At 39.1% G+C, this 26,056-nt stretch overlaps 1 protein-coding gene and 1 long non-coding RNA gene across 6 annotated transcripts; one reads left to right on the forward strand and one right to left on the reverse strand.

The window, feature by feature from the left end:
- Window positions 1-1,984: 1,984 nt before the first annotated feature.
- Window positions 1,985-6,296, forward strand: LOC309504401. Its single transcript, XR_014208075.1, has 2 exons — window positions 1,985-2,090; window positions 3,642-6,296. It is a non-coding gene; the product is annotated as an uncharacterized lncRNA (long non-coding RNA).
- bcorl1 (BCL6 corepressor-like 1) lies at window positions 6,130-25,856 on the reverse strand. 5 transcript variants are annotated; one of them, XM_082177473.1, is made up of 12 exons: window positions 25,501-25,856; window positions 18,500-18,584; window positions 15,818-18,382; window positions 13,469-13,604; window positions 12,318-12,761; window positions 11,221-11,429; window positions 10,684-10,953; window positions 9,996-10,162; window positions 9,375-9,520; window positions 9,203-9,280; window positions 7,971-8,145; window positions 6,130-7,895 (listed from the first exon to the last, which is right to left on the reverse strand). In XM_082177473.1, the coding sequence occupies exons 2-12, from the start codon at window positions 18,503-18,505 to the stop codon at window positions 7,583-7,585; spliced, it is 4,509 nt and encodes a 1,502-aa protein (XP_082033599.1). In that variant the 5' UTR covers window positions 18,506-18,584; window positions 25,501-25,856; the 3' UTR covers window positions 6,130-7,582. The 5 variants fall into 5 exon arrangements, with proteins under 5 accessions (XP_082033599.1, XP_082033601.1, XP_082033600.1 ...); XM_082177475.1 differs by lacking the exon at window positions 25,501-25,856 and adding an exon at window positions 22,403-25,458; XM_082177474.1 differs by lacking the exon at window positions 25,501-25,856 and adding an exon at window positions 22,287-25,458.
- Between the last annotated feature and the right edge of the window lie 200 nt (window positions 25,857-26,056).

A 26,056-nucleotide genomic window follows, 5' to 3' on the forward strand; every position in this document is an offset into this window, starting at 1 on the left:
GGGCAGCATCCTGCAGCTGTCTTGCTGTACATGATCAGCTCATGCAAACTATAAGACAGGGTGCTCTGTGAACAACGTGTAGCTGTAAGAATGTTCAAGTCAACTGAGGTTACATAACACGGAAGGTGTGGCGCTTAGCTGGAACGTTTTCAACCTGACATGCAGTGTTGCATTGGTTCCCTCCACCCATACAGCCAATAGCTCATGCAGATCTGCTATTACTTAGGATAATCATAGCATATCTGTTAAGTTCACTATAGTTTCTCTGGTAAAATGAGTGTGCTCACCCATTCACTGGAACACATTCCTTTTTTGTGATTATTATTTGCCTGTTGAGATTTTGGGAAATGCATTTCTTGTGCATTTACACAAAATATTCAAGAAAAAGATTTACTATTTACTCTTCTCAGCCTGTTATCCTCATAAATTGAATGGTATGTCCTCAGAAAGGGTCGAGCTGACTCCTTCACGTGATTTAATCTAATCTGAAGGACAAGAGGAACATTAGATATTGTCAGTCATGTAACGCTGCATTATGTGGAACTTCCACAGACAAGGATTCAACTTTTAATAATTGAACTCAAGCACTGAAATTGTATCTCTTTAAAATTTAAATGTTTCAGTTTGAAGCAATATATTTCTCAAATTTTACATTTCACATGTGTGTATACAAACCCTATGTTTAATCACTTAAGCTTCCATATGGCTGCCATATATTTCCCACTTTTATGTCCCAGGGGTTTATTATTATTTTAATTGTATTATTTTCTTTTCTTTTGTTTATTTTTTGTTATATGAGGGTCACATTAAAACTGTCTCGGAAAATTTTTTATTATGCTTTTGTAATTTATTTTTGCTTTATTTAAAATTACTTTAATGTATACATTTAATTGCTTTACTCTAGTCCCAAACTCTTAATGAAACCAAAACCATTATAAAAATATAAATTATCGTGTGATTAAAACTATAAGATAACATAAACAAGGAGTGTTATTAATGTCTAATAATATGTCTAATATGTATATGCTTATTTATTTTTATTTTATAGATTAAATATTTCCATACACACACAAAAAAAAACTGCCCTAGTTGTTAGTTTCCACAACAAACATTTTTACCAAGGAGTTAACAGTGTCAATATGGAGCGTATTTGAGATGAAATGAGAGATTTGTAAAGAAAAGAAAAGAAACTCAAGTTAAATACACTAGTGAACAGAATATTTTTATTGTGCATCATTTCCAAACAAGCTCTAATTTTGTAAACGTATGCAAAGAGTATGAAAATAATATTGTGGATTCAGGATTAATATCTAGGATGCTAGGTTTGAAATCTGCAATTTGTATAGCATAATTGAGGAAACACCTGTGTGTTGCACCAAACCTTGTGAACTGGCAGTGTGAAAGTTTGCACGTGGTCACACTATTCAAGTGTGTGATCTGTGCGTGATCAGTGATCTTGATTCACAAGGGCCACATGTCATGATGTTTGAATGACATTCTATACTTAACATCCAGGAATATTTGTCCCTGGCAGAGATGAGTCATTTAAGAATAGCAAGAGATTATCGAGCCATGCTAGCAAGGCTATAAATAATTATAAAGAATGGAATTAGCAGCACTGATCAGTGACAGTATTGCTCAGTCATTACTCAGCATGTCTGGAGAGTTAAACTAATACAAGGTCAGCTCTACAAACATCTGTTTAAGATAGCCTACATAAGAACAGAGTGTTCCTAAGTGAATAGATATCTGTGCATTGCTTTAAAATACTGTAAACCCTGATGAAACTGAATCTGGGTTAACCAGGGTAAGGAGAAAGGGTATCTTAATTAACATGTAAGCAGTGCCCGCTCAGGTTGTCTGGCATCTCTAACTGTTTCTGTTTCTCTATAAAAGCAGAATGCTAAAAGGGAAGTTCCCTGGTGGTGTTTGAGAGAAGCAAAGCTGGCAGGACCGCCTCTTTGTGAGAGAGCTCTTACATAATCTCCCTTTGAACAAAGACGAAAACTTCTTGTCCCCCTGTACGCAGATATTTAAGATGGGAGGGTAAACCACTGATGTAATCAAGTGACTTTTAGACTTTAGTGTTGGTAAGTTTCAAGGTTTATCTGATGAGTAACTTTGCCATTAGCTCACTCCAGCAGAGTTTAGCTTATGATATTTAGTCAATGCATTTAGTCAAAGACATGTGCATTATTTTATTATTTTAATAAATAATACTGTATTGGGGGGGAGGCTGATGTAACCTTTTTCCTTTTCTTATGTTATTTTTAACACTGCGATTACTTCCATATGGCCGCATGTGCATATTTAACTGTCAGTATGTCTTGTCAAGTCGTGCCCTAGATTTAGACCAATCACGGTTTAGCTCCAAAAGGGCCAACCAATGACAGGTAGTAGATCTTGTGGGTTTGGTGAAGGAGTGGCTCTGAAATCTGAGTCCACATATGATGCAATTGCGCTTGTAACAGAGAAAAAGACATGACTGGTCATTTTGGTTAATTCTAACATATTTAATCTAAATGGTTTTGATATCATGTCAATAAGCCAAGGTTTGGAACGATAAAGTGGTAGTCTGTTTTATAATAACTATGTGACACCAGTGAACTGTAGTAACCTCCAGTATAATTGCTTTGCTTTGTAAAGCAATCCCTGAAGGTTTGCATGCATGTTTTTTTTTTACTAAAACTATTAAAAATCATTTTAGGTAACTGAAATAAAGCTGAAATTAAATTAAATAAAATATAAATATGAGAAAATTAGAAACTTAAACTTGAAAAACTTCAATTAAAAATGAAAAAAGTTGCCTTGGCAACTAACTGAAATAAATAGCCTATATGTTTAAAGTTACCATGAAATGTTTTTAGTTTTTTTAATGGAATATTGTAGTTTATTATAAATGATTTATCCGTGCACATCATTTAAAAAAAAAACATGTAACTTCTTAATCTTTAATCAAAATAACCCTTGCAGCAACATCTCTTATCTGATGACGAGTATTCTGGCGCGAGGGCGGGACAACGTGTCTCTCACGTGACATCACAGCAATAGCAAACTACAATGATGACTTAGAGAAAAGACTATGGGCTTGTTCGACTTTGTACAGCGCTGCGCAGACCCATCAGTGTCTGACTTGAAGCAGCGTATGCCGGCTAGAAATTTTGTTTGATTTGAGACAGCACCGACGGCACGACTGTGACGTATGGCATCAAAGTACCAGTGATTCGAGAGCAGACGGTTGACTCAGCCGCCGCAGCTTCTCAAGAGCCGCACAAGCTCTGATGACACAGCCGTTTTACAATTGGTCGGGTTCACCGCATGACAACGATCACATGTGTTTCGTGGTCATTCTGACACCTTCATTTCCACTAATGCTCACATATCTGCAGTTTTTATAACAGTAAAAGCTCTTTTCATGTAGTCACAACAATGTTATATTGTGTCATGTTTATCAAAATAAAACTGATAAAAAACGTGACCCCACTTGATTGGTAGATTATTTGAATAGTATAGGCTTATGTAGAACTTTATTCTTGTACAAACAGATGCTGTATCAAGCAGTAGGCCTACATAAAGAATTGAATGAAAATGTATCTGAAACTTCTGTGTATTTGATAATAATTGCATTTATTCCACTTCAGCTGTGATAAAGTATGCAAACAGCGGAAGCGTCACTATGGGAAGCAGAAAGTATCCGACTTCACGTCTCCGTTTTCAGCTCTTCGCCCGATGGGTTACATCCAGCCGCAGACGATGTCGAATGGACCTTTCGTCTAGACGTCCAGCGAGGAGGAGTGAATGTAATTTGAGCCTAATGGGTGGAGCTAGAATATCCACACACCCTACCCACAACTCTATCCCTCCAGCCCATTAGACGTCCAGAGAGGTGGAGCTGGACGTCATTTGACTCTGCAGTAAGCACCACTTAAAGTTGAACACACCTAACAGCACAACTTCCGACTTTAAGTTGAAGTTAATTAAAATAAAGATGAAGCTGAATAGAAATTAAAAAACTAAAATGACAAAAGTATAACAAAACAAAAAAAGATTAAAATTTAAATGAAAACTGAAAATCTAAAACTACAAGATAATTCAAAATAGGCCTATTAATTAATAGTAAATTGCAGCCTATAAATAACCTTTTTTATTATTATTTAAGATTACAGAACAGTACAAATCCGTGAAGTGACTTAAGGATTCTGAAGAAATCTGACTGACTGACTGAATGGACGTTTCGTTTTCCATCATGAGGCGCCGATACAGAGATACAGTCGAGGTGTTAATTGAAGCATGTCGTCATTTCGTTGCATTCTGCTTTAATTCGGTCTCAGCCTGTCCCCAGCGGCATCCTTAACTCATCTTCCTCATGATGACTCTCTCCCACACACCTCACCGCTGTACCGTGCTGCAATTTCTATTCGCTCTTTTGCATATAAATGGCCCCCAGCCACTCAGCATTCTCTTCCATCCCACTGCTTCAATTCAGCACCAGGCAACCGAACGAACCGACAGCTGAGAGTCGAGTTACGCAGTTGCGCATGTTATTTAGCATTTTCTAGCTAAACTGTGTTTTTTAATTCATGGGCATATAAAGAAGCACTGAGACATTCCAAACTAACCGACTCATAGGCTGAGAAATATATGTGGGTGAACGAAGTTATCTTGTGGAGGATTGACTTGAAATGAATCAAGCTAAACTTTGGCATTCGACTTCATTTGTGTGATTCATTTAGGCATGCTGCGACTGCGTTATCTGTTAACTCTCGGATATAAAACGTAGATAGCGTAAGAGAGGTATATTGCAGGACTGTTTTATTGTTTAATTACTTTTTATAACACGTGTCCCTGCTGCAGAAAAAGCCTGACTCAGGAATTATCTGACTCCCTCACCTCAGCATAACCCGGTCTCCTGAGGCCATAGTCTACGCAGACAACTCTCATTTCTAAATGCTGTCTCGTCTCTTTCCCCATACAGTCCACTAGTTTCTCAACAAATTGATTGTCCTTTCCTCCGAAAACCAGCATCACCTACTTTGACTGACCTTTTACCGCAGCGAACTGCCCTCCAAACCTTTGAATTGGATGTGTAGGAAACTTTATACTGATACAGATTTTATTTATTTTTTTATTATTATTTTTTTTTTTTAAGAAATCTTTTGCTCACATAGGCTGCATTTATTAAATCAAAATACAGTAAAACATTGTGAATATTAGCCTGTAATTTTAAATAACTGTTTCTACTTATCTTTTAAAATGTAATTTATTCCTGTGATGGCAAAGCTGAATTTTCAGCATCATTACTCCAGTCTTCAGAGTAACACGATTCCTCAGAAATCATTCTAATATGCTGATTTGGTGCTCAAGAAACATTTCTTATTATTCTCAATGTTGAAAACAGTTGTGCTGCTTTTATTTTTGTGGAAACCGTGATTCATTTATTTCAGGTGATGATTCAGAGAATTAAAATGATACAAATTTGCTGTTTTTATTTGAAATATAAATCTTTTGGAGCCTTACAACTGTCTTTAATATCGCTTTTGATCAATTCAATGCATCCATGCTGAATAAAATTGATTAATTTTAAGAAACGGTCCTCAAAAACGTAGTGTAGTAGGCTATATGGTGTTAAAATGTGTAAATAAATAGCTTCTTTCATATTCATGTAATAATTTAAACGATTTAAACAAAATCAATTCAAAATAATTTGCTTCAATTTGAAACGTGCACTTTGATTCTCCTCTCAGATCATAGCGCAGATAAAGTCATGTTGTTAGTATCTAGTGCCCCCTTGAGGACAGTGCTCATTTTTATATCGATATTTTCTTTTCCAAAATGATTAAATGGCATTTTAATGGTTGGCGACATAATTTCTAATATGCAGTGTGGGTAAAATCTATATCAATGATTTTTATTAATATAGATTAATACAGAATTTGACTGTAAAAAGCTGAACATCACTTCTGATTTTTATTAATACATTCAATTACTGAACTTTGTCATCTTTAATCATATTGCTCTTAAATCATAATGCAAAAACGTATTTAATGCTGTCGTTACAGTGGGCTTACTATAAGTAAGTGTGGAAACTTCACCATATCCGGTGTTACAAACACACAGTAGATCACAAGCAAGACTTGACAATCATGCTTTATTCTGGTTGATTTCTTAAAAAAAAAAGATTCAAATAAACAGCTCTCCTCTTTGAACAGAGATCACTGAAGCAATATGCCTTCTTTAATCAAAACCCAAGTACTTTCTTCATGTCTCGCGGTATTTCCATAAGTAGTGAAACTAAACTCTATCTTTACATCTCTGTCTCTTCATTTAAATATTTATTGGTTTCAGTTCAAAACAAAACTTCATTGATTGTCAACACAAAATCTAGCTTAGCACCAGTACAATAAAACTGTACTTTAGCCTGTTAAAATACTGTTCGCAGTGTGGGAAAACAAAACAACCTCAGGATAAAGGGATCATTATTTGTACACTGTCAAATAAAGCACCAACCATACAAAGCAATTTTCATATATCATTTGTCTGATACACACAAAAAAAGGTCAAATATATTAATGACTATTAAATTAAGCACAAACAACAATCAGTGTAAATAAAACACACCACGCGCCACAAAGCACGCTGGAATCTGGTACACCAGGAAAACCTTGGAGAGGACCCCTTCCAGAAGCACTGGAAAGCAGTTCAAGACGGAATCTAGAAAAACAGCTCTAGAAAAACCTTTAAAAAAAACACACTCCACAGGCTCTTTTTTTGTTTACCACTTAACTGTCAAGGTTGATATCAGCTGATATCTTAAAAGAATTAAACCAGTGGATAAAACCAACAGCTCATCAACCTGCCGATTTCCAAAGCAAAAACGAAGCGATGTCACAGGAACACAATCCCGTGCCTGTTACGACACAAACGAAATAAAGAGAAGGTGTATTGATCCTGGCAGAGCTGCAGTGGTGCTGAGGTAAAGAGGGCCGGGGATGAGGAACATATGCTGTAGGTTAGGGGGCTTCTTGGAGCCGAGAGAGGCTCGATGGTTTACACAGGAACCATCTGGCCCAAAGGCATTCCTGCCGCTGTTAGCTTGACGTAAGCCTCTTAGCAACACACATTTAGTTTACCAAGATAAAAAAAGACTTGGATTACCACTCCTTCTAAAGGACAGTCAATAATGAGCGAACATAAAAACATGTTAATGATAAGTTACAACCAGTTGCGTTCACCCTGATGTCAAGATATACATATATATTTACTTATACATATAGGTTTATTTAAAAAAAAAAAAAAAAAAAAATTATTGAATACTGAAAAAACAAAACCCTACAGAAGGAACCTGAAAGTTGCTTCCCAGTGGAGTCCGTCCCCAGCCTTTCTCCCTGGGGTGAGGGCATGGAAAAGTCGCTCCCTAGGGCCCCTTTCATTGCTCAGGGCGTCTGTGAGAAGAGTGTCTGTGAGGAAATAGGACCTTTCTGGCTGATTCTGAACATACAAAGTGCTGGTACTGGTAACAGGCCATCGGTTGCAATGGACCTCGCATGACTGCGGACGGCACCTCGCTGTAGGGCAGGAGTCGCTATCGACTGCAGGGTCTGGTGTTGACCTCTGAATTGTCGTCCTCATCATCTTGAAGGATCTGTATGGTGGAGCCTAGCAGCCCCTGTAACTCTGGCACGCAGCGCACCAGCTCCACCGTCTCCTCTCCGTCTTCATCGTCGCCCGGCTGGAGCTCGTCCGAAGCGCTGCACGTTTGACTGACGGAGATCTGCTTCCACAGCTCTGCCTGAGCGATGCTGGCCACCTCGAACTGAGGGTATCGAGCCCGGAAAATGCGTGCCGACATCTTTAGCCGCTTCAGCACGTCTGCCAGCAAGAACCAGTTACAAAAACTGTGGAGAGGAAACAAACAGATTAGGTGTTGTCATGATCATGTTTAAAAAAATAAAAATTCCGCTGCCACTTACCCCTGCGTTAGTGATACTTGGACATGGTAGCAGGGTAGGAGGGGCTCGGAGGAAAACTCGAACAGAAGACAGTCAGTGTCAGCGTCTCTCTCCTTCACCTGCTCGCTCAAGCTGTCCCCGCCTTCTTCCTCAGGCTGAGACAACAGGAAGTCCCAGCAAGGTTCCTTTTCGGTCTCTGTATAAGTTTACAAACAAATAGAGACAGAAGTCAACCTCTAGTTACAAGACCTCACCACAGCGTGTTTACAGTGCTTCTGCTACCCTCAAGTGGGCAGCTATGTCACTGAATCCTTGGATCACTTCCAGCTTGAATTAGGGGACGCTTGGACAATCGATTGTGCTTACTTGGTACACCACCATTATTGAGTGATTTGGAGTAAAGATTATTAAAAAATTAAATACAATGATGTCTGAGACCATATTAAAATCTGGGATCCAAAATTGAAACACTAAATTACATTTATTAATTTTTTCTTGGTATTATGTAATGTGAATAAGAAATATTTAATATGCTGCATTATTCATAGTTACTAATCAAAACTATTGTTGGACATTGAACAAAATAGGTCAGATTTTCTTGCTTCTATTCTCAAATCATCAGAGCGATGCCAGTTAAAGCCAATACTGAACCAAACTGATGTTCATGTTTCAAATAAACTTTACTTACATTTTTATGCTGCTGATGGAAACAAAATTTTTTTTTTGCAATTTAAATCACAAAAATGAAAATTTCACGGGTGGTCTCTGACTTTAAATCCACTACACATTACCATACAAAAATACAATTTAATTAAAAAAGATTTTTAAATTGTTTTTGAAAGAAGTCTCTCATGCTCACCAAGGCTGCATTTATTTGATCACAAATACAGTAAACATAACACAAAAAATACAGTTTAATGTTTTATATTTTAAAACTATTTATTCCTGTGATGCAAAGCTGTATTTTCCACATCATTGATTCCTTCAGGAATCATATTAACATGATATGGTGCTCAAGAATCTTTTCTTATGTTGTAAACAATGCTGATTACTATTTTTGTGGAAACCATGATAAAAAAACATTTCAGGTTCTTGAACAGAATGTTCAAAAGAAATGCATTTATTTGCAACAGAACATTTTTCTAACAATCTAAGTTGCTGAATAAAAGTACTAATTTCTTTCTTTCTTTTTTTTTTTTTACTTACTAACCCCAAACTTTTGAATGGTAGTGTATTTAACTTTAATTTCTTACCAAATACAGAGCTACTGTAGAAATCCCAGTGTAGACTAGGATCTTGGTCTGCTCGTCCCTCTAAATCAGAGAAGTACTCTGTGGATAAACAACCACAAAGACATCTAATCAATGTTCCAGAAGGACTTTAGAGATTATTATGCAAAAATGTTTGAAAATTAAGGGGTTTTACCTTTGAGGAATGTTTTCATCCCGGGACTCTGGGCTAGTTTAACTGCGGTCTGACCAGAGTAGGTTGCCAGTGTGGGATCTGCTCCATGATTTAACAGCATCCAGACTGCTGCCAGATTATCAGCTGCTACAGCATCATGAATTGGGCTACAAAGGTTTGAAAGACGTGTCAGTACATAATATACTGAATTCCCTATCTAAAATTACGCTTATTGTTACTGCAGATGGGCTGCAATGATGAAAAAAGCATGGAAAAGCAAACTCGGACATGGCAAAACTCTTATAGGAAGTGGTAGGAGGAAGCATAGTTTCATACAGTATGGTAATTGGACACAGTTTGTTGGACACATTGTATCTGTGGGTGGACAAATATAATCTTAGTTTGTAGAGTATGATTCTAAAAATAAATCTCCCAAATCTAACATGGCCCATTAGCTACCTAGCTCAAAACTGTCATTACACAATTAAAAAAGAAGTAGCCCAAAGCGGTTTAACAGGGCTGAACTGAATTTGGTGCCTTTCAGTGGCATTAGGTACTTTTAATGAATATTTCAAGTAATAAATAAAGCGCTGAATCTATCTGTATCATCCTATCATATCCTGACTGTAACCTGCTGCTCACCGCGTCCCGTCCTGTGCGCTGCAGTTAACATCTGCGCCGTGCTTCAGCAGCACCTGTACAATGTGCGTCCAGCCACGTGCACAGGCCTCATGCAGTGCCGTGTATCCCGCATTGTCACGCCGGTTCACCTCTCGCACATCCTTTTCCAAGCAATATAAAACCACATCCTGAAAATAAACATTTATATAAATAATAAGCAATTGATCCAACATTCATATTTTTAGGGCTGTTAAGCAAATTATTTACATAAGTGTTTCCAAAACTGTGATTTGTGAGGGACCTGCAAGGGGTTTATGAACTGATGAAAAGATCAATTAAAATAAACATTTAAAAATAAAAACAATCAAAATAAAACAATTACTAAAAAGGTAAATGTGTTTACCTGTATGACATTCGTGACAATTAACCAACATCAGCGAACAGTCAAGGTGCAAATATGTTGTTAAATTACTGAAATATTAACTTAAAATATCAAGGGGTATTTAAGGTAAAGAATTTAGGTTAAAGGGTTCGGCTCAAAAAAAAAAAGTCAATATAAATTTTGTTATTATGAATTTAATATAATGAATTAAATCACACTGGATTAACTTTTTTAATGAATAGAACTTTTCTGTAATTTACAATAAATATGAATATATTTAATAATTAACATTACAATGTCAGCTAACAACCAAAAGGGTTGCTTTACCTGGTAACCTAATCTAGCAGCTCTCTGTAACAGCGTCTCTCCTGCATTCTTATTCACAATCAATCGACGGACTTCTGGAGGCACTGGACGGCTTGGAGTAGATTCAGGGATTCCTGTTTTCCCAGCTAATCCTTTTTTACCAGAGAGTGGAGAGTTTGACTGCTTGGAAGAAGTATAAGAAAGAGTTGGGGTTTTCTTGGCGGCTGGACTGTCCTCATCTGGCATGAGGGGCCCTGTGCGTTTGCCCAAGCTGCCTTTCTTAGTCTTGAGCTGAAACAAAGACATAAAGACAAAGAGAGTCATGCATGAGGGATGTGACATTGTGGGGAGGGCAATTGTTACATGGTCCCAATAAAAACAGCTGTTGTAGGAAAGTGCTTTAGTGACTCAAAATGCCACTAGGGGGCAGCATAAGACTAATTGAAAATAGGTATATACCTTTGCAATGAAAAAAAAACAAACTTGATATCACAATTTTCAGTTTAATTGCTCTAGTTTAAAAATGCTTTAAAGTTTGATAAGATGCTTCAGGCTAACCTTTTTCTGCTCGTCTGTGTCACATAAGTGTTTACTTTTGAACTTCCTCTTCCCTGAGGGTTTGTCATTAGGATGTGTGGCGGGAGGACTCTCTTGAGGTCGTGCCAAGCCAGAACGTGTGAATTGGGTCCGCCTAGGGCTGATGTCTGGACTGGGCACTTCGCTGGTCAGCGTGGCACTGAGACAAGGGTACACACCCACCTTCTCATCTGCAATGGCATAGACTGACATTTCAGCACCAAACTTTTTATTACATCATTCTTAAACATAAAGTCTATCCATATTGTGACATATATCCGAGTGAACCGGCTTCTCGAATGAGTAAAAAAAGCCAGGGTGGGACTTGATTTTGTCCATCGGGAATTGATTGGATCGTTGTCATTTGCTATTGCTGAGATCTCATGTGAGTGACAGGTTGCTGGAGAGGAGAGGTTTTTGTCCCGCCCTCGTGCTGGTGAACACATCATCAGAGCAGAGATGTCGTTGTAAGGGGAAGTGGGCGGTATATTTATTAAATATTATGTGGGCACATGAATGAAAAAATGTGGATGTGCAAGGGAAAAGGATGTTCTAAAACATTCCAATATTTCATAAAAAACAAGAATGGTCCATTTTGATTTTATGGGAACTTTAAATAAATTGCTTTCAATAATAAGCAATTATCAAAAATAGACTTCTGCTAAATAACCAAAACATGCCTACCTCAACCCTATTCAAACAGGACAATTATTTTCCTGAGGAGGTCAGGTAAATTTGTAATTCACTGACATACAGACCTTTGGTAACACCCACATTCAGACATGATTGGACACTCCTATTTTAGTAATAGCAACACCGATCTTATTTCCAGTACGTGAAATTCACGAACATCTTCACATTCAATAACAGTCAATAATTGTAACTAAAAGGTTTTTTTGAAAGTTTGAATCATGCTAGATATTGCTCCCCAACGGAAAATTTATTTGACATTTTAATTATGCTACCCTCAACTACAGCCCATGGACTAAATATCAAGACCAGGCAGGGAAATTACAGAATGACGTTCTCAGCAAAATGTTCATCAAGCCTCAGACATCTTTACTCAATGGTGGCCTTACCATTTTCCACGCCCAGCTTCTCCTCCTCTCCATCTGCCACCTTATCCTTCTCTGTGATGTATTCCCCGTTCTGATATTTACGATTCTTGCAGCGTTTCCTTTTCTTTATTGAAGAGGTGTCTCCACCCTCAGTGGGCCTGTCCTTGTCCGCATCCACCTCCTCAGGCAGCGGATTGATTCGAGGCCTGCCGCGCGGCCGGCGGACTGGTACAGTAGGGGGTGGTGTAGAGGGGGGATCGAGAGGGGGAGGAGTAGGTGGAGTAGCGAAGCTCCAGTCTCGGAGCAACGCTTCATCAGTCCGTCTGCGCCCTCGCCTCAGCCGTGGAGAGGCCTCCTCCTGGGAGTCTGATTCCTTACTAGGCCAGCCCGGACTGCTGAAAGAGCCCGAATCTCTGTCAACCTGAGGACTTCTGCATGGACTGCTCTCTGAATCGGCGATAAACCCTGGTGACAATTCACAATTATCCATGAGAAATACTTTGGTATCTGAAAAACCATCCCACTGTCTTAAATATGACAAAAAAGCAAAAACATCTTGCATCTTAAATCATCCAAAACATGTTTTGATGTTGTTGCATCAAAAACATCTTAAATCACCCCAAAATTTTTATTCAGTCATTCTTACTCACTCTTTTCATTTCAAACCTATGTTGTTATATTGTGGTGGAATCTTTTACACAGGTCTTTTCCATATATGTTTACAGTGACTACAGCTTTTGTTAAGCTTTAAAAAAATGACAATACAAAAAACAAAACACACCAATTTTTACACTAGTTGGTGACTGTATTCCAGATCTTATGAAGCCGATCATTGAGTTAGAAAGTAGAACTTGATCAGTGCATTAATCGTTCTTTTGAGCTGGTTCTTGTCAATGATCTAGTTGATCTAGCTCACAAATCGGGCTGAACAATTTATTCTCAAATTAGAGTTCACCTTAATGACTCTTATTGTGCTTTTTTTCCTTCTTTTTTTGATCTCTTCTGTCACTCAACAGCTATGACACATCACTGTAAGAAAAAGACCTGCTTAAAAATATAATTTTCTTTTAATACAGAAGATAGGCCTAGGTATGGAAAGACATAAGAGTGAGTAAATGATGACAAGGTGCCCCATGGGTGAACTACCCTTTAACTACGATTTGGGTCAGTACCTATTTTGTTTGAGTCCGAGTGTTCCATATTAGCTGGACAGATTTTCCCTTTGCGAGTCTTTCCCCCTACTTTGGGGGCTGCGCCTATTCCATCTTTCAGCACATTTTTTCCAACTCCAGGCAATGCATCTTTCTTCTGATAAAGTACAACACAATGGTTTAAAAAAAATCATAAAGCATTTCGTCTGTCAATAACACATGCATATTTGTCATTTAGATAAATGGCTATTTAAACAAAGCAAAAATTTAAAATTTAATTGTCTAAACCTATCACTGGCTCATAATGGTAATGCTATCATCTCTCACCAAGCGCTTTCACAGGGCTTAGACACATGCAGCTCATTTGCCCAGCAGAACACACGTCACTAGGCTACTCCCGCAATAATCTCACGAGAACTATTTTAATTTCCCTCCAGAATTCCCCAAAAAATGTCTGTGATCTAGCTGAATTGTGTAGGTCTAAATTTTGGGGGAAACCTGATTTGGATTGATACCCTGGTTTTGATTGAGGAAAAATATTGTTTTAAAAAAAAATTCAAAAAACATATAGAATTATTTTAGATGATTATGCTTGTGAACTATACACAATCAATATTGTTACCATCCACGATACATATTGTTGCATTTTTGTATTGCGATAGGCCTATATTGTGACACGATATATTATGATGTGTTACACCCCTAATTGTATCAGAACACATATTACAAAACACAGATTCAAAAGAAAGTATAACCACAAAACTTTAACAATGTATGATAAAATTGCTTACTAAAACTCCAGTTGTGACCATATACCACAGACTGTCTACATGGGGAAAAAACACCCATAGGAATTACATTGTAACTCATGATGAGAATAACACCCGAGTACTAAAAGGACAATTTAGACAGATCAAATGAAAAAAGGAATAATTAATATAAACTCTTATAATTAACTAAACCACAAGCTTCCTATTTTTGTTTTAAAATCCTCTAAGATGTCTTGTCAACTCTAAAAGCCATTTACACCAAGAACAATAACTACAAAGATTACAATAACCATAACTATATTAGCGTTCACACCAGCGGGCGATATAGTTCTGTTTGTTAGAAGCATGCGTTGGAGTTTTGTCATCTGCCACTTTAAATGCTGGTGCTCTTAAAGCAGAATGGATTTTGATTGGTGATTCCAACTATATAATTGTGGTGTGGATTTCACTATTTGTTTTATATTTCGAATTTTTTTTAGAACTATATCTTTATCGTTATAGTTGTTGTTCTTGATGTGAACAGGCCTTAAAAAAAAAACTGACTGACAAATCAAGATGATTTTGTTAATACAGACTAACTTACTTTTAACCCAAAACAGTCCTAAAGGAGAGTTGACTAAACGTTTTTTGACCAAGGGCTGAAAGTAAATGTTGCATTATATCAAACTTTATTATTTTAACAATTTCAAATTTACTTATATTCTCTACATTTCAATGCAAAGATAAAACAAAAATGTTAATACAATGAATGAGATTAATCAAAAATTTAATTTCTTTGAAAATTATATAGATTTTTCCTATCCTGCATGGGGTCTGAGGAGCATGATGATATAATATATACAGACAGAATGTGGCTCATCCAATCATAATTTTGAATCAAAACAATCACTTTAATATTAGTGTTACCATTTGAGTCTTTTGTTTTGAACTCAAATGTTAATTAAAGTTGTTTTTCATTGACACAGTTTGCATCTTTTCCATCAAGGTCCAAATAAAATGAGAAAATAATCAAATGAGATAAAGCACATTTTTCAAGTATTTAATTTACTGGATGATAAACAGACGTTATCACGTGTTTTTAAACCATTCTTGGCTGAATGTCAAGCAGAAATGATTATTTTGTCATATACTTTTCTTGAGACAAAATCACTTATGCTGTGATATCAGATTTTACCCTTAGACTGAATTAAGGGGATGGTTCACCCAAAGATGAAAATCTGGTCACTCACCCTCATGTTGTTCCAAACCTGCATGAATTTCATACACAAAAGGATATGGGCAACCAAACAGTTAATAGGCCCATTGACTTCCATAGTATGGGGAAAAAATCCTATGGAAGTCAATGGGGAACATCAACTGTTTGGATACAGACATACTTCAAAATATCTTCATTTGTGTTCAGCAGAAGAAAGAAATTCATAGAGGCTAAGAGGGTGAGTAAATTCTGACATATGACAGAATTAAAAATTGAGTGAACTATCCCTTTAAGGAAAATTTTAACGTAATCAGTCATGGCTTATGCAATTGTTGGAGATATATTACACACACTAGCTATAATAAAAAATGAACCACTAAATGTTCAGAGTAAAATAAATCTTACCTTTTTATGGTAGGGGCCTTGCTTGACTGATGGTCTGTCTTTATCTTTTTGCTTTTTAGTTACTGTAATAGTCTTTTTTTGCGCTTCAGAAGGTGTCTTCTCCTTGGCAGGCTTTTTCAGCTTCTTCTGTTTGGTGGTGGATACTTTGCCTTTGGAAGGTATCTCCTCTTTGGCTCCATTAATTTTTGCCTCTCCTTCTGCTTCTACAGTCTGGCTCTGAAGGAGGGAAAAGGCTTTTCCTTCAACCTTAACATTAGAAGAAGCCTTCCTCTCTGATGCTTTCTCCTCTTTTGTCGTCTCATCCTCTAACTGTTGAGACAATTTCCTTTTAAAACTGGTAGCAGTCCTTTTACTAGAGGAACTAGATTTATTTTTTTGTCTACCATCAGACACTAGATTTTCTGTCTCTTTTGCCTTTTTTTCTCGTCCCTTATCCTTGGTCACAGGAGCGGTTGTGATCTCCGGTCTGTTCAGAGCTGCTGTAGCTTCTGTTTGTGGAGAGGTTCTGTCTGACTTGTTGACCTGTTCTTCTATGGCCCTAAATGGAGGAGAACCAGTTGTAAGAGTCTGCTGCAACGTGGAGTCCTGACACCTGTTCTGCACGCTGGCTACCTCAGGCCTCTTGGATCCCACACAAGACAGATTACAGTAGTTCTCACCAGTAAGTGCAGTGGTCTCAAGAGTTTTCTGCTTCACTATCGACTCCAGGTTGGACAGGGGGGATTTGGCCTTCTCCCAGTTTTCATCCTCTACTTTAGTTGGGCTTAAATGGGAGTTATGGAACAGGGCTCTCTCACAACCAAGGGTGCTCTTAGTCTTTGGGGCCTGAGTCTGACTTGGCCTCTTCTGCAGAGATGATCCTTGGGAAAGAACACAAGGTGGTTGCCACAAGGATTTAACTGGAGGTGTAAACAGGGTCCCTTCTTTTCCACCACCAGACTTCCGGTGGGGCTGTGAATTTGCTGTAGTAGATAATTGGGTGGATAAAAAACCTTGTTGAGTACCTGTCGAGAGCTTGCCTCCCTTATTATGCTTATCCTTATTAACAGCAAATGGTGCTTTCCTCTCTGTACAAACCGGCTGTTCTCCTTGGTCAATGATGGAGATGGTTTCCTGTTTAGCAAATGTCTGAAAATCTTCAACAAAAGCAGCACTTTTTCCATCTTTGCTACGTAATGTAGATGCTAGAATGGGGCTTGCCACTCCAACATATGTACCAGGGAGATTGTTTAAGGAACCAGGAGATGAGGCTTTGGCCCAGGATGCGTTGGGTTCCAAAGCATGGTGATTAGTTAGTTTTGAAGATGATTTTTGTGTTGCACCATTTCTATGGGTGTCATATGTACTGGATGACCCAAAAGAAGCTGAATTAACTTTTTTAGAACCAGCAACGTTTTTCTGATGAGAGTCGGCAGAATGCTGTTCCGTGGCCAATGATGGGTGGTTCTGGGTATCTTTAATGTTTTTTTGTCGCTTGGACTTTGCAGACAGATCAAGGGGCACATCCCTTGACTCAACGGGGCAGGAAACATTATGCTCCTCTGGAGTGGACAGAGTTTTTGGTTTCAGATACGTTAAAGAGGTCTTTTCAGCACCTCGGTACGTCGAACCTTTTTCTACAAGGCTAAGCAGCCGACTTTGAGTGGTGATATTTGCCAGAGCTGGGCTGCAGCAGATGGCAGCAGTGGGAGAAATGGTATAATGGGTTTGTGGAGCCGAGCCCTGTGTGGCTTGCTGTACTGGAAGGGCTAGAGCTGGGGCTGCTACAGAAGACATTGTGGCTTTATGCTCAGATCCACCTTGAAAGCCCTTGGACAAAGAGTCACACCTGACTTTGGATAATGAAGTCTGAGGCTTCTTCTCAGCACCGGGTCCTCTCCCAACAGAAAAGTGATACGGGTATGTTTTAAGCATAGGTGTCGTGCTCGAACAAGAGCTTTGCGCTGGGCAGTCCTTTTGAAACTGGCTAGCAGTAGCTTCTCGCAGTGCTGCAATCTGACCTAACCCTGGTGGCAGTGTGATCTTACAGAGAGGAGAAGAAAAATTGGAAGGGGGAAGGAAAGCAACAGGCTGGCCGGGTTTAAACAGTGTGGAGCACTGGAACCCTAAAGGAACGCTTATCACAGGCTGGGTGGGTGCTGGTGCGTTAGTCTTCTTGTTTAGGTTTAGACTAGAATGAACAGAGTTCCCAGGGTCCTCTGTGGTGACCTTTTTACCACAAGGCCACTGATGAGTCGAGTAGATACCAGCACTGTCAACCTTGCCTTTGGAAACCTCAGTCCGATCAGGCAACGGTGTGCTCACGGGATCAGTGCTAAACACATTGCTGTGGGGTTGAACTTGGGGACAATGATTTGAATTGCTGGATTCTGAGCAGACGTCTGGCGTTTTACAGTCTGTGGTCACCCTCAGCTTGTTCCGCTGACTTTGAGGTATGTCACCTCTAAGTTCAAGAGGCAGTGTCTGCTGTGGATTCCCCACCATGCTCTCAGACACGTGGGTAGGGGCACTGCTCTCTCTGCTCACCGTCCCTCCATCCCCTACATTCATTGGTGAGGGATCCACCTGAGCAAAGAAACAGGGAAGAAAGTTTGACTTAGGGGGAAAGTAAAAAAAATTAAAAAAATTTAAAAAACACGAAAGAGACAAGAGGGGAGACTATAACAATTAAATATATGTTACCTGCATAGGCGTTTTCTCAACACATTACTCAGTGTGTGTGGACAAGTGATTCTTTATGGGATTCACCTCTGGGTAGCTTGCAGTTCTGTAGTAGAATTAGATCATAAAAAAAAAAATTTAAAAAACAGCTTTAAAAAGTGCACAAATTGAGTATGTAAAATTCAAATGAAAAGTTACAATTTGGAACATAAAAATTTGATAATTTAATTGTTTAACGTTAATAGCCTACAATCTTTTTAAAATAAAGATAAATCATTCATTGATCACGATCAGTCAATAATCTGCGATTGGACAACATTCTGACCCTTTCAAATGATGAAAGTTAATATTTGTCATAACAAATCTGTTTGCTTCATCAAACAGAAAAAGTATAGCTAAGCCATACTGTTAATTTTTCACTCATTTCCACTTCATTCATTTTTTAATATACCTATAACTGATTGCAGAGGATAAATGTTGTGTAGTTCAGCCAAGGTCAACTCAGACCTCATTAACTAAAGCAAATGTAAAATATAGATCACAGCACTCTCTACAATACACATTGGAAACAGGGATTTGAACTAAGAGGCAACTAAAATCTTGTTAGCACATTCATTAAAAATGGTTTAGTTGGTTACACTTTCCCCTAACATTCTTACAACTTGTTACACCCTATTAGTAGTGCAGAACTACATGTTTCATGCACATTACTGTCAAGAACTTTCAAATTATTTTGAGAGATAAGAAATATTTCTAGTCATCCTTTTCATTTGTCAGAAATAAAATCAAAGCAAGCAACTCCGCTCACAATTACTAAATAAACACTAACACTTCTAGAATTTTAACAAAAGATGGACATGGATTAGGCGATAGCTTTAATGTTTTAAATCTTTTTCCCTGTAATCTGACAAAAATGACACTCTAACCATGAGGCCACAACGTCACTTCTCTTGTTACAGTCAGTGATATGAGACAGGCTGGAAACTTCCTGTGAGTAACAGAGGTTTCCTTAGTCAAGATGTCACAATTTCCTTAAGACCACGGCTTGAGTAGGAATAGATATTAAACTTAAAAGCATTCAGATTAAAATAATGGATTTGAAAAGAATGCAATGATCTCTGAACTGTATACCAGCGATTTACATTTTTTATTTTAAGTTTGCAAATGCATGGTCATAGGAGATGAAATTATGAGATGAAAAACACAGAGTTTGACCCATGACTCTCTCTGAGATTGTGAGCAAATCAATTTCAAGTACACAAGAGTGCATAAACACCAAAAACTCAGTTGAAACAGAGAAGAGTAAAAACCTCAACTCCCGCAGCTGAAGGGACAGTTTTTACTGCAACAACATCCTCTTAACCCACATTGCATGTGGTCAAAATCTGCATCCTCTAATTCCCCCCTTTTTAAAGAAGCAGAGCACCCTACTGATCAGATCCCAAACCCTCACACAGCTCAATGGAGGGGAATGGTTGAGTGCACGACAGGCCACAAATGCCAGGGGTTGAGGATAAAGGATGCAGGGCCATGCAATAGTTGATGCAGGTTTTACTGCCTGATTACCTCAGTGAGACAAACTGCAGTAGATCAAGACAACATCAGATAGAACAGAGCAACCATTAATGTGATGCTGTGCCTAACACGGGCGCTTTACTCTTTACAGGCATTAGATAAAGGCGAAGCAACTCATGTCCAGTCACAGAGTGTGCATTACTAAAATGTTTACTTATAATGAGGTGGTCAAGCTGTGATTTAATCTAATTCTAACAGTGCTGTGTGTAGGGCCTTGCAAAACTCCTGTCAGAGCCCAACAGTTCAAATCAATATAGAGTTCCCACACTTTTTGACAAAGTCAGTTCAGTAACCTTTTCAATTATGCATAATTAGTGAATAGGGATTTTTAAATAATTTTGAAAACTGTGGTGGTAGATTTCGATTTCTGTGTCACATAACAGCTTTTCAAATGATCATAATTATTTGTCTCTAACAAAACGGTAAATTCTGGTTTTACTAAATATAAATGCAATGCAATTTAGAGCAGAGCATAAAATGAAAAAAAAACTTTAAACTCACTATAGAAATGTCCATGACTTTTACTCATTGTAATGACTATGTTCGCCAAGAAATATCTATTTTAAAATGTCTTTTTTGTATTTCCATGCAGGTGGTAATCAAACCGATTGTTCTGAGCTCGAAATGAAGTTACACCTTGTTGCATTCAAGACGAAATCATCCAAATCTATCTCTCAAGGTTATGTTCTTAACTGAAAAAAATAATAATACATGAATAAGACTGGATATTACTTAGGAAGATCAAACGACATACATAACCACCACAAATAACCAAATCTAAACACCCGAGTCTCATATGCAAACAATATGAACACCGTAAACTCGCATCAGAATGCAGGTGAGCGCAGCAGCAGCACCACCTTGACGATACAAGTGACAGCTGTCTTAAAATATGAACTGCTTATCTTTCTGCCTTAAAATTAGATCCAACTGATGTCGGTACACTTAAAGTGCATGTATGGCATAACCAAGCCGTATAGGCCTTTAGCAAAAGTCTGATAATTGGAAAGTTTATGATGTGTTATATGCGAGATTATATCTGCTAAAGATAGAACCGATCATTTTCGTTGAGACATTTTTCATCTCGAGGCATCTCAATTATTGAAAACACAGGATCAGTGGGAGCGGGAGCCCGTGTTTTCTTTAGCCCTCGTTCTTTTGAATGGGGTTACCAGCTCAATGATAAACGGAGACGAGGAAATAAGCATCGCCTCTCCTCTCTAGACTGGAGCTCAGCACACTCGCGGTCTCCCGGTCAGTCCGTCGGAGCTCCGCAGCCCGGAGCTTATAGATGCACAAAGGATGATGCAGGAAAGCAGTCGATGATCAGCCAATGTCACGTATCCACAGCCAGCTAAATATTAGGACAGAGCATCGTCCTAAAACAGACCAAAATGTTTGTTTCTCTGGCCAACCCACTCGCTCGTTCTAGTGGAGCTACTAAAAAACCGTATCACACAATACAAGAGACTCTCAGGTGACACGAAGCGCCTCGCGTGCTGAAATGGGAGTCAGTGATAAATAACGCCGCTGTTTAAACACATAAACAACAAAATGTTGGTCCCGCGAGCTGGGATTAGTCGAAAAAGACGTTTCCTTCGGATAGAGAATCGAAAGCCTACACAGTTCGTGTGGCCACAATGTTGTAGCCCAACTCACCGACGTTCGTACTGGCCGAATCCTGTCAAACTATAAAGTGACCGTTGGTTTTTCGCTAAGCGCGAGCCGAGCTATGACGTCTGAATTAGAACTCGACAAAAAATACACGGGCAGAGAAATGTCACGCGCACATTTAGGTTGGATGATATATCCTTCACGGGGAAACATCGTACTTTGGCTGTCTCTCTCCACATTGCCCTCGAAAGAGTGTTTGGAAACTAATAGGGTCACCGAGTTTTCCATTCGCTCCTTATTATTATCGTCACTTGTGCTGCGTGACACGCGGGGAGAGCGTTATTTAGTACGGAGCAAGGTGTACGAAACTGAAGGAGCGATTTTCAGATCCCTGCGCAGCGAAGTCTCCCCTCTAACAACTCGGTCTGCATTACTCTGCCACCGTACGACATGAAATGTTTCCATAGCGAAGCAGCTTCAACAATCAAAGTGTTATGACATGCCACAGCCCCAGAACCGACTCCTTCGTCTATACAACCCTGAATAATTCCAAAAGGCAATTAGCGAGCCAAATAACGATGTCAGATTGTACAAACGTGCACCAACCCGTTTGACCGACATTTGGAAGATGTTTGCGCATCAAGATAAGGGCTTTAATCCGGTCTTCCGTTCTTGTCTCTCGCAGTTCACTAATCTCGACGTTTTTCGGTTCTGAAAGTCCGGGGGGGTTCGTACCGTATCTCTCTGTCTCTGGTCTGGTGGGAGAGAGAGAGGGGCAGATGGAGCCGAGCTCGTGTGGGAGTTGTAGTGCTCCGACATCCACGCCCTGACCGCGTTCGCCCTGAGAAGGGAGGAGCGAGGACTGCAGGTCCCAGCATGCACCGCGAGAATCCAGCCGCTCAAGGGGAAAGGGGATCGCAACGGTGCGCTAAACTGCAAACCATACCCGAGTAACAAAGTGAAAATACACCCTCTCTCTCAATTAAACCGTTGCTCTCGGACGCAACACGCGAGGGTCGCGGAGTAGCACGTGCATGTTTGTATAATCTCGTTTTCAGATTCGCACACGTGGGCCGTCACAAAAAGAGTTGAGACAAACATTGCAGCGGAATTAATAAAAACCCTCCTGGGTCTCGAACTATTCCAGTAGAGCCACGAGACTGATGTCTACTACCGGACACCCAGGGAATCAATAGTAGAGGCACATGAAGATCCACACTGATGTGTTTATTTATATTTTCAACCTAAATGAAACAGATTCTTCTCAGTAGCCAACGAGAAACCTTTTTTTTTTTTTTTACATGCTGCGCAATACATGAAGAGCTTTTACACGCAAGTTCAATTAAAACACCATCATGAGGCCTAACCAAATCTATTTTAGGTGAACAGGAATCATGCTTAAAGAATTAAAACTGGGATCCTCAGGTGGATTTACCCTTCTTAACTTCTAAAAAAGCCCACCACTGACCTTAACATTTTAGTTGTTTGTTTTTTTTAGTTTTTGCCAGGTGACAAATAGCATCAGCTGTTGCAAAATATCTCTGGAGCTTCACTTTATGTTTCAACTGTGCTGGACTATTACTTAGCCTACTCTTCAGTTGCTGCTGAACAAAATATATTGCTATTTTTATTGAAACATCTGCAAATCCATTCAGTAGCTGAGCAATTTCCCTCATTTGAAGGCAAAATCATATCACTTATAAGATCAAACAGTGAAGTATTTTTTGTTTGAGTATTTAATGCAAACAAGACCTGGAGACCATACAAAAATCATCATCATTAGATTTGGTGCAGCTCATTACAATGGCTATCTATTTTGACATTCAAACAGGAGGAATTCAACAACAAAAATCGCATTATTATGCCATTCTTTAATAATTCATGTTTTATGAAGTGTTTGGAAACAAGAAAACTGGTCATATTTGTTTTCCTGTAAGAATATGATGATAACTAAATAATACAAACATACAATTCTCCTGTGGGTCTATAAAGTCTGTTCTCGCCATATTTTTTTAATTGGGTGAATGATTTTTTTTTCTGCCTGTCATGCTTATCTTGAAATAATCAGTCACTTTTTCAGCAGAGACACAAACAATCTAGGGTTATCTTCCTTATCAAGACAAGACAATGGGCATGATGATAGCTAAATCAGGTCCATCAGCTGTCCAGTAGACATTTGCTGCATGGCTTCTTTGATCTCAGGTTTAACAAGCGAAGCAACCCTTACTTTTCAGCCTCAGACACTGTGCATTGTAAACATGTCAGCCAAACACTCTTTATTACATCCTAACAGCCTGCTATATTCAACATCATTCGCACAATCGCTTATTCACAATATTCACTTTATTTTAATGCACCAACATCATGAACCTTGCAAACACCAGTATATATACCACAATTTGACCTTATCTACCACCAAACGAAAACAATAACATCTCTCCAACAGGTTGAAGCATCACTGTCTAAGAGTCTTCATTATTTGTGGTACAACTTTTTTTCTGTTTTAGCCTGATCTTCTGTAACTCACAATGACCATTTAGACATCCTGCTCAGCAACCACTGTATAATATCTCAAGACCAAATCAGTGTCACTGTCCCTGTCCCATTCAGCCATTTCTTCAGATGAAGTCTTACGTAGCAGAGCAGCATTACACACTGACAGCATTGTGTATTCTTATAAGTTAGGGGACGCTTATATATTTTGATGATTAGGCTTTTATTCCGACAGAAAAATGGCACTGCATCATCATCATCGGACGATATGCAATAGCCTATCACACAAATATCCCGTTTTGTCCCTCCTGAAAAACAGCTAAACAGAAATTTAACATCTTTGAGTCGGTGACCTATTTTTGTCATAACTGCTCCGATGCAAACTGACCCCGTATAGACTGCGCTGAGAGCATCACGTCTTCTCAAGGCTCTTACACTGATGCTGCCGTAAAAATACAGGGTATTAACTGTGACTGCAACATACGAGTAAAACAATCATATCAGACAGACAGTCACTGCAACGAGGACTAACTGCATTATTAAAAGCTAAAATATCACAAACAAGACGAACGTGCCACATGCTCCTCTACACGTGAACCCATCTATCTATCTATCTATCTATCTATCTATCTATCTATCTATCTATCTATCTATCATCATGAAGGCTGACACATTATTACGTTAACTGTAAAAGGAGATTCTGGAAAGTTTGACTTGATAGTGTCAAATCGCCACCATTATCTGCTTTAAACAGGCCTGGGGTGGCTGCAAATGAGCGTCACCGCTTAGGCAACATTTACAACTTAGTTTCAAAATACAATTAAAAAGAACTTGCACGGGAAATGACAACAGAAAGGCCGTGCAACAGTGCAAACTGAGGTGTCTGACCGGTGTATGCTCCACTGCATGATGACTGAGGTAGCCTAATGTCGCAAGGGTGGAAGAGAGCACATGAAGTGGACAGGTTGAGGGGATGCAAACGATATCCAAACTTATTGCACCGTGAAATTTTGCGCGATGCATCACTTTCCTAGGCCGTAACGCACGTAATGACATTGGCTCTTGTGATCGCGTGCGGTCAGTTTAGGACATAACATTATCCATATATTTGCAAATGTTGCCGCATGTTGTCTTTGCACTGTATTAATACATCCAACCGTTTCAGATAGTTAGATCTCGTCATGACAGGATGTTAGGACTTTGATGCACTCATGTACAAGTGCAAAGTTTAGAGAGTTGACTGTCGCCCTCCATTGCGTTGTGCAATGCCCCCTTTAATGCCCCCTCGCTCGCCAGTATAGCGCCTTTGTTATTAATCGCATGGAATCGCGCCGCCTTACCTTAACGGCCCCAAACTGTTTTCCTATGAATCTGAACTTGACGTATTCATCCAAATGCAAGAGGAAGTGTCTGTGCCTGTTGTTTCCGTTACCGTCCGATAGTATGATTCAGTGGAGGATTTAACACTGTGAATTTTGGGTTTCTCCTCGCGATCTTCCCTCATCGCCGCAGCAGCTGGAGAGGAAAATCGCGCACGCTGGGTCCTAAAGCCGGCTGCGTTCCCACAGGTGACCAGGCTCCGTTGCCGCGTGCACTGGTTACAAGCCACGCTCTCCTTCCTCCGAAGCCCTACCTGGTCGGAGCTCGTGCAGATAGGTGAACAGACTGAGCTACACGGCTAGACTAGTTTTTTGGGTTATACTGCGTACGATTTTCATGTGCATCTATTTGTAAAATAATGAAGGCTTTCATGTTTGGTCCCTTTTGTTCGTTTAACGGATGCGGTATTGTGGATTGGACCAACGGGCCCCAGACTGTCAGGGGCCTCCAGCTGAGCTATGTAGAAATAAAACAGATACATAGACAATGTGAAATAAAGAAATAAATATGTTCCCT

The sequence above is a fragment of the Leuciscus leuciscus genome, assembly GCF_965113295.1.
Source record: "Leuciscus leuciscus genome assembly, chromosome: 8".
Classification (NCBI taxonomy): domain Eukaryota; kingdom Metazoa; phylum Chordata; class Actinopteri; order Cypriniformes; family Leuciscidae; genus Leuciscus; species Leuciscus leuciscus.

Excerpts from the sequence above, each read along its gene's own strand:
- bcorl1 (XM_082177473.1), bottom strand. Across the intron at positions 10,954-11,220 it reads ACACAGACGAGCAGAAAAAG|CTCAAGACTAAGAAAGGCAG; the intron begins GTTAGCCTGAAG and ends TCTTTGTTTCAG. Across the intron at positions 7,896-7,970 it reads CAAGTATCACTAACGCAGGG|TTTTTGTAACTGGTTCTTGC; the intron begins GTAAGTGGCAGC and ends TCCTCTCCACAG.